The sequence below is a fragment of the Myxine glutinosa genome, chromosome 4 (assembly GCF_964187855.1).
Source record: "Myxine glutinosa chromosome 4, kmMyxGlut1.1, whole genome shotgun sequence".
Lineage (NCBI taxonomy): Eukaryota > Metazoa > Chordata > Myxini > Myxiniformes > Myxinidae > Myxine > Myxine glutinosa.
Window position 1 is genome coordinate 33,426,604 of NC_136264.1, and position 15,175 is coordinate 33,441,778.

At 43.4% G+C, this 15,175-nt stretch overlaps 1 protein-coding gene across 2 annotated transcripts in view; it reads left to right on the top strand.

The window, feature by feature from the left end:
• Nucleotides 1-3,711: 3,711 nt before the first annotated feature.
• LOC137414910 (proteasome subunit beta type-6) overlaps nucleotides 3,712-15,175 on the top strand; it is a 62,487-nt gene continuing 51,023 nt past the window's right edge. The window contains exons 1-3 of one of the 2 annotated variants that reach the window (XM_078775632.1): nucleotides 3,712-3,894; nucleotides 8,673-8,740; nucleotides 9,191-9,322. In XM_078775632.1, coding sequence (XP_078631758.1) covers nucleotides 3,730-3,894; nucleotides 8,673-8,740; nucleotides 9,191-9,322 — 365 coding nt within the window. In that variant the 5' untranslated portion in view covers nucleotides 3,712-3,729. The remainder of the gene's footprint in view (nucleotides 3,895-8,672; nucleotides 8,741-9,190; nucleotides 9,323-15,175) is intronic. The other variant, XM_078775631.1, reaches the window with a different exon arrangement.

Here is a 15,175-nt window from a genome sequence, read left to right on the forward strand (position 1 = left end):
ACGTCAAAATCCAAGATGGCCGCCATGCGTCTTCCACTTTGTCAACTCACATCGCTTCAACGACGGGGGACATAGGCATAACGCTTGTTAACTCGTTGAAACATTGAATGGAGTTTATGTATTAATGCATTTTCATGTATTCGTGTTTATGGAGGATATTTTGGGCCCCAAAAATATCTTAATCTGCCTCTGACTTTACCAAACTGATGTTGTCCTGGTCTCACGCCGTCCCGTCCCCCCCCCCCCCTTTTTATTTTTTTATTTTTATTTTTTATAAATATGTATGCAGATCGAGGCTCGTGAAAGAGCGAACATTAATCACACAGAAAGACAAACCGACACATAAAACATATAACATGGGGAGCGGGTAGACAAGATGGAGAGAGAGTGGGAAGGACACAAACACAACAATTGAGAGGAGGGACATCGAGAGATCTGTGGGAGGGAGAAGGCTTTGGGGGAGGGGGGGGGGAGGCATGGGAATGGGGGGTGGGGTGGGAGAGGTATAAAACATATGGACACTGCCGGGACTTCCAGGAAAGAAGTTAGAATTTCGAACAAGGTGGATCTGGGGTGAATTAGTGGGGGTAGAAAAGATCAAGGTTTTGGATGGGGTAGACAAGAGATGGTGGTGAACAGCTGTTTTAAAGACCTGGAGGGAGGAGTAGGATTGAAGAGAGTGTGGGAGTTTGTTCCAGAGGTGGGAGAAAAGAGGAATGAAAGAGTGAAGGTGAGCAGAGAGCCGAGATTTCGGCAGTTTAACCATCAGAGGGTTGCTGGCAGATCTTGTGCGACCTGTAGGAATATTTGGGGGACAGAGCACAGAGAGAGCTGGGGGAGCAAGGCCAGAGAGGAATCGGTAGAAGGCAGAAAGACCACCTACCTGTCTGCGGTGAGTGAGTGAAAGGCCCTCAGAGATAGCTTCATCGCGGGAGATTCCAATGATTCTGAAAGCTTTGGTTTCAACAGCGTGAAGACGAGCTAGGTGTGAGGCAGGAGCACCGGCCCATAGGGGAGAACAGTATTCCATTGAGCTGCGGATGAAAGTCTTGTATGTGGTGAGGAGCTCAGGTGTGCCTAGAAAGGACTTCGCACGACGGAGGATGCCCAGTCGGCGACTGGCTTTGGAGGCCAGCTTGGAAATGTGGTTTTCCCAAGAAAGATCCTGGCAGACAGCGAGACCCAAAAGCTTGAGCGACAGAACTTCTTGGAGAGGATTGTTGAGAAAGAAGATGGGAGGGTTGTCCAGACGGTGTTTTCGGAGAGACATAGTAAGAGTGTGAGATTTGTCAGGAATCCCTCCTTGTGGTCCCTCCTTGTGATCCCTCCCTTGTGATTCTCCCTTGTGATCCCTTCCTTGTGATCCCTCCCTTGTGATCCCTCCCTTGTGATTCCTCCCTTGTGATCCCTCCCTTGTGATTCCTCCCTTGTGATCCCTCCCTTGTGAATCCTCCCTTGTGATCCCTCCCTTGTGATCCCTCCCTTGTGATCCCTCCCTTGTGATCCCTCCCTTGTGAATCCTCCCTTGTGAGCCCTCCCTTGTGATCCCTCCCTTGTGATCCCTCCCTTGTGATCCCTCCCTTGTGATCCCTCCCTTGCCTTGTGATTCCTCCCTTGTGATCCCTCCCTTGTGATCCCTCCCTTGTGATCCCTCCCTTGTGATTCCTCCCTTGTGATACTTCACTTGTGATACCTCCCTTGTGATTCCTCCCTTGTGATTCCTCCCTTGTGATCCCTCCCTTGTGATCCCTCCCTTGTGATTCCTCCCTTGTGATTCTCCCTTGTGATCGCTCCCTTGTGATCCCCCCCTTGTGATCCCTCCCTTGTGATCCCTCCCTTGTGATCCCTCCCTTGTGATCCCTCCCTTGTGATCCCTCCCTTGTGGTCCCTCCCTTGTGAATCCTCCCTTGTGATCCCTCCCTTGTGAATCCTCCCTTGTGATCCCTCCCTTGTGATCCCTCCCTTGTGAATCCTCCCTTGTGAGCCCTCCCTTGTGATTCCTCCCTTGTGATCCCTCCCTTGTGATCCCTCCCTTGTGATCCCTCCCTTGTGATCCCTCCCTTGTGATCCCTCCCTTGTGATCCTTCCCTTGTGATCCCTCCCTTGTGATCCCTCCCTTGTGATTCCTCCCTTGTGATTCCTCCCTTGTGATCCCTCCCTTGTGATCCCTTCCTTGTGATCCCTCCCTTGTGATCCCTCCCTTGTGATCCCTCCCTTGTGATCCCTCCCTTGTGATCCCTCCCTTGTGATCCCTCCCTTGTGATCCTTCCCTTGTGATCCCTCCCTTGTGATCCGTCCCTTGTGATTCCTCCCTTGTGATCCCTCCCTTGTGATCCTTCCCTTGTGATCCCTCCCTTGTGATCCCTCCCTTGTGATCCCTTCCTTGTGATCCCTCCCTTGTGATCCCTCCCTTGTGATCCCTCCCTTGTGATCCTTCCCTTGTGATCCCTGCCTTGTGATCCCTCCCTTTTGATCCCTCCCTTGTGATTCCTCCCTTGTGATTCCTCCCTTGTGATCCCTCCCTTGTGATCCCTTCCTTGTGATCCCTCCCTTGTGATCCCTCCCTTGTGATCCCTCCCTTGTGATCCCTCCCTTGTGATCCCTCCCTTGTGATCCCTCCCTTGTGATCCTTCCCTTGTGATCCCTCCCTTGTGATCCCTCCCTTGTGATCCCGCCCTTGTGATCCCTCCGTTGTGATTCCTCCCTTGTGATTCCTCCCTTGTGATCCCTCCCTTGTGATCCCTCCCTTGTGATCCCTCCCTTGTGATCCCTCCCTTGTGATCCCTCCCTTGTGATTCCTCCCTTGTGATTCCTCCCTTGTGATTCCTCCCTTGTGATTCCTCCCTTGTGATTCCTCCCTTGTGATTCCTCCCTTGTGATTCCTCCCTTGTGATTCCTCCCTTGTGATCCCTCCCTTGTGATCCCTCCCTTGTGATCCCTCCCTTGTGATCCCCCCCTTGTGATCCCTCCCTTGTGATCCTTCCCTTGTGATCCCTCCCTTGTGATTCCTCCCTTGTGATCCCTCCCTTGTGATCCCTCCCTTGTGATACCTCCCTTGTGATCCCTCCCTTGTGATCCCTCCCTTTTGATTCCTCCCTTGTGATCCCTCCCTTGTGATTCCTCCCTTGTGATTCCTCCCTTGTGAATCCTCCCTTGTGATTCCTCCCTTGTGATTCCTCCCTTGTGATGCCTCCCTTGTGATTCCTCCCTTGTGAATCCTCACTGGTGATCCCTCCCTTGTGGTTCCTCCCTTGTGATTCCTCACTTGTGAATCCTCCCTTGTGATCCCTCCCTTGTGATTCCTCCCTTGTGATTCCTCCCTTGTGATCCCTCCCTTGTGATTCCTCCCTTGTGATTCCTCCCTTGTGATTCCTCCCTTGTGATTCCTCCCTTGTGAATCCTCCCTTGTGATCCCTCCCTTGTGATTCCTCCCTTGTGATTCCTCCCTTGTGATCTCTCCCTTGTGATTCCTCCCTTGTGATCCCTCCCTTGTGATTCCTCCCTTGTGATTCCTCCCTTGTGATTTCTCCCTTGTGATTCCTCCCTTGTGAATCCTCCCTTGTGAATCCTCCCTTGTGAATCCTCCCTTGTGAATCCTCCCTTGTGAATCCTCCCTGGTGGTGCCTCCCTGGTGGTGCCTCCCTTGTGGTCCCTTCCTTATGGTCCCTCCTTCGTATAGTTTGTCCCACTTTCGAATCCTCCCACCGCCCATTAGTTTCAGTTCCCTAAATGCAAACATTTCCTTATTCCTTGTGGGTGACGCGTTTGAACAAACACATCGCAGCTTCGCGTTCTGGGGGAGCGACCATGGATCTTTGCGGACCGACGATGGTCGAACGTCCTCGGTATGGGTTCGGAGAGTCTGACGTGGTACCGGTCCCAGTGAGCACAGGGGTGAGTTTGACATGAAATGACATTAGGTGAAAGGCAAAGATCAACCGACCGGTCTCTTCCTCCTCTGTCTGTGCTGTTCCATGTAATACACATTGTCCATTGTGCGTACCGGTACTATTGTTGTACTTTAACATTGGCGAGCCTTGTTTGTGCCCAACAAAACTGGCGAGTTGCCCGCACCGTCCTGAAGGGACTTTCCAAACGACGTTATGTACGAACTGCGGGCATCAAGTTTCCTAGCAAAGGGGCGCGCATGGGGATGTGGGGCGGGGGGGGGAGGGGGGTGGGGGGGATTGGGGAGGGGGGTGGGGGGGAATGGGGAGGGGGGGTGGGGTACAATCCCGGATGAACACTAGTCGGTGGTCGAAATCTTTAGGAGACTGGAAATCTCTCTCCAATGGCAAACCACCCAGTGTAGTGCTTGTTCGGGAAAATCTCCATTTGGGGAAAGATTCTTATTAACTGATGTTGGAGTGATTGTGTGCAGGGGTGACGTTGGAGCAGGTGCAGGCAGGGGTGACGTTGGAGCAGGTGCAGGCAGGGGTGAGTTGGAGCAGGTGCAGGCAGGGGTGAGGTTGGAGCAGGTGTAGGCAGGGGGTGAGGTTGGAGCATGTGCAGGTAGGGGTGATTTGGAGCAGGTGCAGGCAGGGGTGAGGTTGAGCAGGTGCAGGCAGGGGTGAGGTTGAGCAGGTGCAGGCAGGGGTGAAGTTGGAGCATTGCAGGCAGGGGTGAGGTAGGAGCAGGTGCATGCAGGGGTGAGGTAGGAGCAGGTGCATGCAGGGGTGAGTTGGAGCAGGTGCAAGCAGGGATTAGGTTGGAGCATGTGCAGGCAGTGGTGAGATTGGAGCAGGTGCAGGCAGGGGTGAGGTTGAGCAGGTGCAAGCAGGGTGAGGTTGGAGCAGGTTCAGGCAGGAGTGAGGTTGGAGCAGGTGCAGGCAGGGGTGAGGTTGGAGCATTGCAGGCAGGGGTGAGGTTGGAGCAGGTGCAGGCAGGGGTGAGGTTAGAGCAGGTGCAGGCAGGGGTGAGGTTGGAGAGGGTGCAGGCAGGGTGAGGTTGGAGCAGGTGCAGGCAGGGGTAAGGTTGACAAGGTGCCGTGGAGCAGATCATTCAGGGGTGAGGTTGAAGCATTGCAGGCAGAGGTGAGGTTGGAGCAGATGCAGGCAGGGGTAAGGTTGGAGCATGTGCAGGCAGGGGTGAGGTTGGAGCAGGTGCAGGCAGGGGTGAGGTTGAGCAGGTGTAGGCAGGGGTGAGGTTGGAGCAGGTACAGGCAGGGATAAGTTGGAGCAGGTGCAGGCAGGGGTAACTTGGAGCAGGTAAATTGAAACATGTACGCTTCATTCTGCAGGAACAATTGCACACATAGAGTTGTGTGTTATTTCGATGCAGCAGGAATGAGGGACATTGAATGAAGGATAAATGAAGGGCTGCAGGATGGCCTTGTGGTATGCACACTCAACTCTAAGCTATCTAGCCTGAGTTTGAATATTGACCCAACTCTAACTGTCGTGTTTCACATGCATGGTGATTCATCAATGAGTGTACTGTCCCGTGGATGGACATTAAAGTGAGCGTCACGTCTGTCGACATTAGTTAGTGGATGTTAAAGTTCCCACGGTGTCCTTCGCGAGGAGTATGGAAGCTATTGCCAGCACCATGACCAAATTCCAAATTCCTGCTTTAACCTTAGTCAAATGTCAGGCCCATGCCAGTCGGTTCGTGAAAGACTTCGGCTAACCTTCTTCTGACCGACCCCACAAGAACGTGGAAAAATTTTGGCCATTAAAGAAGAAGAAGAAGAAGAAGAATGAAGGAAAAATAGATTGTATCAGGTTATGGCAGGAGGATATTGGCTGTGATCCACACAGAATGATGTAGATGTAGGGAAATATTTCAAGAATGATGTAGGGAAAGATTACTTGGCCGCACCAGATGTCTTGTGCTCCATGGGCTGAAAGGTTAGGGAGAAGAGGAGGAGGTTAGCAGGTCAAACAGGAAGCAAGACACATCCAAAGACAGCCCTCTCCTTACTTTGTCTTCGTATGTTGCTTGGTTCACAGAGCGGACACATACAAACTGCACCTTTCCAATCTAATGCCAATGCCAACTATACCGCCCCTCACGGCATACGTAAGAACAGGACAACTTCACTCTAACGGGTCCCTGGGTACAAAAACGTTCTAACCTATGCAAGCATACAGACCACGTGCTAGCTAATATGTAACCCCTCCAACGTAACAATGACTTGATCTGAGGTCTGATTGGGGTTAACCTGAGGTTCTATCGGAATTTTTAATGGGAAACTGCTTTTCCGTGCTTTGTCCGTGCCGTGCTTCTGCAGGGCTCACACGGTCCACCATCAACCCCCTTCTGGTGAAACTGCTTGAATCCAGGATCACTCTTCACCTCCACTCATTTTCCCTCCGTTTTGCCACCTGTGGCATCAACTTCCACATCCTTTCAATCCTATTCTTCCCTCCAGGTTTTGAAGACAACTGTTCATCACCATCTCCGACGGTCCCAAGTCCAAAACCATGATCTTTTCCACCCTCGTTAACCCCACCCAAATCCCTCCTCCTTCCAATTTTCCAGTTGTCCCTCCTTGGAGTTTCCCTTTGTGTCCATCTTGCCCACCCCATGCATGAGTGTTTTGCGTCCTGTTTTTAGCTCACCTGGATCATAGTTCCGGGGAGCTTATGCGATGGCGCGTCGTCTGTCCGTCAGTCTGTCCGTCCGTAAACACTTGCAACTTCTTCTCTCAAACTGCTGATGAGATTGTGACCAAACTTGGCACAAATGATATTTCGTATGTTGCAACTCAAGTTTGTTCACAGCATTAAAAAAATCAGGGTCTAAGTGGGGTCTACCAGGGGTCAATGTGGATCCAGATTTGACTCCCAAAATAGGAATTTATTTTTCCTCTGAAACTACACACACGATTTCGATGAAACTTGACCACAACCTTCACCACCCATGATGTACCGAAGTTTGTTCACGGCATTAAGAAAATCGTGGTCTAAAGGAGTCTACGAGGGGTAAACGTGGGTACAGGGTTGACCCATAAAAATAGGTATTTCCTTTCTTGTCTGAAACTACACACACAATTTCGATGAAACTTGACAACAACCTTCATCATCCGTGATGTACCAAAGTTTGTTGACGGCATTAAAAAATTCGGGTCCTGAGGGGGTCTACATGGAATTTGAGCCCCCGAAAAGAGGTATTTGCTTTCTTTTATTTTTTTTCTTCCGTTTTTGTATCGTAAGTCGAAGCTCGTATAGGAGTTAATGCATAGAACATATAATAAAGGGAGCAGGAGACAAGAGGGGGTTGAGGGGGGGGGGGGGGGAGAGGGAAGCACATCGACAGTAGAGAACAGGTACATTGGGAGATCTGTGGAAGGGAGAGGGCTGGGGCGGGTACATTGGATAAACAAGATAGACACTACAAGGATTTTCAGGAAAGAAAATGGAATTTGAAGAAGTTAGATTGGGGGTGAATGAACGGGGGTAGAAACGATCAAGGTTTTGGATTGGGGAAGATAAGAGATGGTGGTGAACAGCTGTTTTAAAGACCTGGAGGGAGGAGTGGGATTTAAGAGAGTGGGGGGGTTTGTTCCAGAGGCAGAAAAACAGAGGAATGAAAGAGTGAAGGTGAGCAGAGAGTCTTGATTTTGGCAGTTTCACCAGAAGAGGGTTGCTGGCAGATATTTTCTGTCCTGCAGGAATATTTAGGGGACAGAGCACAGACAGAGCGGGGGGGGGGGGGGGGGCGGTGAGGCAAGGCCGCAGTGAATTCAGTGGAATATAGAGAGACTGTTAACCTGCCTGCGGTGAGAGAGAGTGAATGACCGTCACAACCAGCTACATCGCGGGAGATTCCAATAATTTTGAACGCTTTGGTTTCTCCAGCATGAAGCGGAGCTATGTGTGAGGCAGGAGCACCAGCCCAGAGGGGAGAGCAGTATTCCATTGAGCTGCGGATGAAAGCTTTGTATGTGGTGAGGAGCTCAGGTGTGCCGAGGAAGGACTTCGCACGACGGAGGATGCCCAGACGGTGACTGGCTTTGGAGGCCAGATTTGAAATGTGGTTTTCCCAGGAAAGATCATGGCAGATAGTGAGACCCAAAAGCTTCAGCGACAGAACTTCTTCAAGAGGATTGTTGAGACAGTAGATGGGAGGGTTTTCCAGACGGTCTTTTCGGAGAGACATAGTGAGGGTGTGAGATTTGTCAGGATTGAAAGACATGTTCCACTTGTTTGACCAGTTTGTGATTTTATCCAGGTCTTCTGCTTGCTGCCTGCCGATCTGAGGGATGAGGAATGGAGCGGCACAGAGTGGAGTCATCGGCAAAAAGATAGAGAGGATTTTCCAGAGTTGGAGAGATCATTGATGAAGACCAGAAAAAGCACAGGGCCCAGAACACTTCCTTGGGGAACTCCAGTCTGGGCAGGAAGAGAAGATGAGAGAATTCCATTTAAAGCCACACGTTGACTATGACAGGAGAGGAAGTCCACGAGCCATCTATGGACATTTCTCTGGATACCATAAGAGGAGAGTTTTGAGAGCAGGGCGGGGTGCCAGACGGTATCGAAGGCACGAGAGAAGTCAAGGGAGGCAGCTGTGATGTTTTTTTTTTCTCCGAAACTGCACACACAATTTTGATGAAATTTAATCTTCCATGAGCCTCGACTCTGTGTGCAAAAAAATTGAGCTGGGGGTAAAATAGTAATTGATGGCAGTAAACTACAAATTGTTACACCCGAGTGTGTTTGCTGCAGACCACCATAATGGCAGTGGAGTTTGATGGAGGTGTTGTAATTGGAGCCGATACTCGAGTCACAGCCGGGTAAGTAATGTCCATATTTTATCTAGTTTTTAGTGTTTATTGGACCAGAATAACTAGTTGAGTATCGTAGGAGATTTTTAGATTCAACTGCAGGCTCAAACAGGTCTTGGCCTTAATATCTTAGTCTTACTAAAGCTTTCACTATTGCAATTTGGGAGACCGAACAACTGCAATTTGAGGACCCTTTGTCGAAGCGAGAGAGGCCCCTGAAATGTCAGATTCACTTTGCTTCCCACAGCAGCCAACAAGCCTTTGTCAACTTGATTGTTGTTAAACAACGACAGGTCCACCTTGAGTTGATAAAACCTACCATTTGAACCGTCTGCTTGCATAGAAAGAATGTGTAATCTTGGAAAAGTCCAATATTGACTTGATGATCTGACGAATCTGAGACAGCGAATCCCAAAGCTGCGTGCTATATTAAGCATACAATAATTTCGTTTCCTGCAGACAACAAGTGACAAACCGTGTCGTAGACAAGCTGTACAAGTTGCACGACCGCATCTACTGCTGCCGCTCTGGATCTGCCGCTGATACAGAGATGATTGCGGACACCGTCGCATACCAGCTGGACTTCTTCAGGCAAGGAGTATCCTCCATGCACTACAGCTTAATGACTATTTTTACTCCCGCCAGGGAGTAATGCATTCAATCGTGTGTGTGTGTGTGTGTGTGTGTGTGTGTGTGTGTGTGTGTGTGTGTGTGTGTGTGTGTGTGTGTGTGTGTGTGTGTTTGTGAACAAGATATCTGGAAAAGTTCTGATCGGATTTGGATGAAATTTGGTGGGATCCCTTGTAATAAGGAAGAATTGATTAGTTTTTGGTGAAGCTCAGGATATTATTCCGGATCCAGGAATTTTTTGAAGGATTGTTTACCATTGGAAGATAGGGCTCATTTGTTTTTAACATTATCTTCTATATATTCTATATTTAACATTGTGATCTGAAAATAGTTTTCATATTTGTTGTAAATGTAGTTTAAACTCGTGGTTATGCGTTTGAGCGGTGCATTTTGTTAGCAGCGTCGTCTTCAAGGTTCTTTTTTTTTTTCTAATAAAGACATATTCTGTCATTTTAAACATACCAAAGTGTGTATTCGGTTTCCCCGTTTCATAAAATGTATCGTTTGATACGTATAATGCTTTAAAACTGTTTTTTTTGTTTTTTTTTAACCTACCAACAGATTTACCTCAGCGAATGTCAATTGCGGTGTCAGTATTTGATGAACTTATAAAGACTTAGGTGACTTATAAGAGTGACATGCATGTGCACGGGATTCTTCCCAGAAGAATGAGTGGTCGCATTAGCTTGTACGACTTAAAATGAGCGAGTTTTGTTTTCACATTTGGGCCAGTTTTACATGTTGTATCCCTAAGGAAGGAAACGAACGTTTTCCTGGCTTACAATTTTATTTGAAGTTACACATGCCTCAAAATACACTCACTTATATAGAATTGAGCGCTGAATCCGAAAATGTAAGTGAAATTGCTTTTTCTTTTTTTTCTTTTTTTTTACATTATCTTCTATATTTTCTAAATATATATCTGTGCAGTGTCTGTCTTGTGTTGTCTTGTCTTGTGTTGTCACTGAACTACTCCCTCAAGCTTTTGTGAAATCGTACTATTGCAACTTGACCCACGGCGGGAGTATGCGCTCTACTGAGTGGCGTTCTAGTTTGGGATTACAGTTAGCAAGCAATGGAATTTTGTTGGCATGCAAAGTTTAGGCTCATGGTAGAGTTGGAACACAGAACAGAATAGAAACAGCTAGGGAATACATACCAACAGTAGGGTAGAGGGACACAACATAGGGACCTTGAAGAAGAATGGTTGAGGGGAAGAACAATAGCGTAAGGGGACGGGGAGAGAGGGTGGAACATCAGCTCAAGCACAACAAGGACTGGAACAGAAAAGGAAAACTGGGGATGGAAGAGGAATGGAATGCATAAATTGAGGTTGGGTGGTGAGGGAAGGGAGAAAATAATAATCTGGAAAGGAAGGGGTGGGCTTGAGGAGGGTCGATGAGGGTAGAAAGTATGAGAATGGACGACCTGAGGAGGAGTTGAATAGCCATCTTTGAAATATTGAGGTCTTGGAGGGAATAATAAGATCTATTGGTCCAACTTGATTTACAAGCAAGAGAGAAGAGAAACAAATGAGTGGAGCAGAGCATCGAGTCTGGATTTTGGGAGTTCCACCATAAATGGTTTAGTCGCAGAAAGCGTGCGAGAGATCTCAATGATTTTGAGGCCCTTGGACTCCACGACATAATGATGTGGAAGTTGTGAGGTGGGGGCGCCTGCACAAAGGGGAGAGTAGTACTCCAGGCAGAGGAGATGAGAGGATACCATTGAGAGTCATTTGTTGACTACAAGAGTGGAGTTTCTGACCGGGTTGATGGCGGAGTGCAGTTGACGTAGTTTATCTGGATTTTCAGAAAGCTTTTCATAAGGTACCACATGGAAGGCTGTTGGCTAAGGTATGGACGTGTGCAGTGGATTGATGGAGTAGCTAACTGGATTGTAAACTGGCTTAGTGACAGGAAGTAAAGAGTGATGGTGAACGTGGGGGTCCCTGGCTGGGAGGATTAAGTAGTGGGGGTCTGCAGAGATCGGTTCTAGGGATGTTGTTATTCATAATTTATATCAAAGATTTGGACAAAGGTTGGGAGTAGGTTTTCCAAATTTATAGATGACACAAATCTTGGAGCTAAGGGAGACAGCAGATAGGGGGTAATCTGATTACCAGAAAGGGGAAGGGAAAGTGAGCCTGGATTTTGGGAGTTTAAAAGGAGAAGGATTACCAGCAGACCATGTGTGCCTTGCATAATCCTGGTGGGAGCCAAGAGAGGGCAGACGGTTGAAGACCAAAAGGGTTGTGGTAGAATACAGAGGCCACCAACCTGTGTTGGATGTGAGAGTAACGGAACTCGACACTCAGCTTCGTCACGGGAGATCCCAATTATTTTGATAGCCTTGCTTTCCAGGACATCAAGAGGGTCAAGGTGTGAGGCAGGGGCACCAGCTCAAAGGGGGAGTGGCACCTCATCAAGCTGTGACTTAAGGCCTTGTAGGCTGTCAAAAGTTCACATTGACCTGGCCTTGCGTTTTAGTTAAACATGGACCCAAGGCTCATGGAGAGGTTTGTATGTACAGGAGACACATAGAGGTTTGTATATACAGGAGACACATTTAGAGTAAGCTATTGTGAGATATCAATCGACTTTTACTTGGAAATTAAAGATAGGAGGAAACTCGGGACAAATCTTCACAGTATATGGGATTTGAATAGGGGATCCCAGCATCACAAGCCATATTCTCATATGTATGGCAATGAATGTCAACACGTCCATTGTGACTAAAAACCTGTAATTCACATTGAAGTTAGCTGTTTCACTAATGTCTTTGTCCTGCTTGTATTTCAAGGACGAACTCCACTATCGTTCTTGGCGTAAAACTAGAAAGCATCTGAGAATGCATAGCCCGTCTGCGTCCGTTTGTATTCAGACGTCTTCTTCTTCTTCCATATGTGCAAACGAACGAAAACAGTTATAAATATATATAAAATGGAAATTGATGATTTTATGCAGTCTTGACTTTTGAGCTTTATATCTAAAAAACATAATCAGCTCATAGCTTTTGATTGGTGAACCAATTATGTGACCCAATATGCAAATTAATAAATTTCAGGTCATTTGGACGAAAATGGATGATTTTATGCAACCTTGACCTTTGACCTTTTGATCTAAAAAAGCAATCACCTCCTACCTTTTGAATGGTGAACCAATTCAGTGACCCGATATGCAAATTCTTTAAATTTCAGGTCAATCGTGTGAAAATTGGTGATTTTACACAACCTTGACCTGTGACCTTTTGATCTGAAAAAACCAACAATCAGCTTGTAGCTTTTTGAATGGTGAACCAATTCAGTGACCTAATATGCAAATTCTTAACATTTCAGTTCAGATGAAAATTGCCGATTTTATGTGATTTTGACCTTTTGACCAAATTATTAATTTGCCATCTCCATATTCTCATAATAAAGCTTTGTTAAAAATTTGATGACAAAACTCAAATGGTAAATTTAAATTTAAGTTTGATTGGATGAAAATTTATGATTTCATGTGGTGCTGACCTTTGACCTGTTGACCTTTTGACAAAATTATCAATTTGCCTTCTCCATATTATGATAATAAAGCTTTGGTGAAAACTTGATCACAATAGCTCAAATGGTAAAAAAAAAAAAAAAAGGTTACAGCCCGGACACACACACACACACACACACACACACACACACACACACACACACACACACACACACACACACACACACACACACACACACACACACACACACACACACACGGACACACGATTGCAAAACCTCGTCTTCTGCTGTGCAGGGGTAATGTGGAATTAATAAACTAATAAAATAATGTGGAATTAATAAACTAATAAAATAATGTGGAATTAATAAACTAATAAAATAATGTGGAATTAATAAACTAATAAAATAATGTGGAATTAATAAACTAATAAAATAATGTGGAATGAATAAACTAATAAAATAATGTGGAATTAATAAACGAATAAAATAATGTGGGATTAATAAACTAATAAAATAATGTGGAGTTAATAAACTAATAAAATAATGTGGAATTAATAAACTAATAAAAGAATGTGGAATTAATAAACTAATAAAATAATGTGGAATTAATAAACTAATAAAATAATGTGGAATTAATAAACGAATAAAATAATGTGGAATTAATAAACTAATAAAATAATGTGGAATTAATAAACTAATAAAATAATGTGGAATTTATAAACTAATAAAATAATGTGGAGTTAATAAACTAATAAAATAATGTGGAATTAATAAACGAATAAAATAATGTGGAATTAATATACTAATAAAGTAATGTGGAATCAATAAACTAATAAAGTAATGTGGAATCAATAAACTAATAAAGTAATGTGGAATTAATAAACTAATAAAGTAATGTGGAATTAATAAACTAATAAAGTAATGTGGAATTAATAAACTAATAAAGTAATGTGGAATTAATAAACTAATAAAGTAATGTGGAATCAATAAACTAATAAAGTAATGTGGAATCAATAAACTAATAAAGTAATGTGGAATTAATATACTAATAAAGTAATGTGGAATTAATAAACTAATAAAGTAATGTGGAATTAATAAACTAATAAAATAATGTGGAATTAATAAACTAATAAAATAATGTGGAATTAATAAACTAATAAAGTAATGTGGAATTAATAAACTAATAAAATAATGTAGAATTAATAAACTAATAAAGTAATGTGGAATTAATAAACTAATAAAATAATGTAGAATTAATAAACTAATAAAGTAATGTGGAATTAATAAACTAATAAAGTGATGTGGAATTAATAAACTAATAAAATAATGTAGAATTAATAAACTAATAAAATAATGTGGAATTAATAAACTAATAAAATAATGTGGAATTAATATACTAATAAAGTAATGTGGAATTAATAAACTAATAAAATAATGTGGAATTAATAAACTAATAAAATAATGTAGAATTAATAAACTAATAAAATAATGTGGAGTTAATAAACTAATAAAATAATGTGGAATTAATAAACTAATAAAGTAATGTGGAACTAATAAACTAATAAAATAATGTAGAATTAATAAACTAATAAAGTAATGTGGAGTTAATAAACTAATAAAATAATGTGGAATTAATAAACTAATAAAATAATGTGGAATTAATAAACGAATAAAATAATGTGGAATTAATAAACTAATAAAATAATGTGGAATTAATAAACTAATAAATTAATGTGGAATTAATAAACTAATAAAGTAATGTGGAATTAATAAACTAATAAAGTAATGTGGAATTAATAAACTAATAAAGTAATGTGGAATTTATAAACTAATAAAGTAATGTGGAATTAATAAACTAATAAAATAATGTGGAATTAATAAACGAATAAAATAATGTGGAATTAATAAACTAATAAAATAATGTAGAATTAATAAACTAATAAAGTAATGTGGAATTAATAAACTAATAAAGTAATGTGGAATTAATAAACTAATAAAATAATGTGGAATGAATAAACTAATAAAATAATGTGGAATTAATAAACTAATAAAGTAATGTGGAATTAATAAACTAATAAAATAATGTGGAATTAATAAACGAATAAAATAATGTGAAATTAATAAACTAATAAAATAATGTAGAATTAATAAACTAATAAAATAATGTGGAATTAATAAACTAATAAAATAATGTAGAATTAATAAACTAATAAAATAATGTGGAATTAATAAACTAATAAAATAATGTGGAATTAATAAACTAATAAAATAATGTGGAATTAATAAACTAATAAAATAATGTGGCATTAATAAACTAATAAAATAATGTG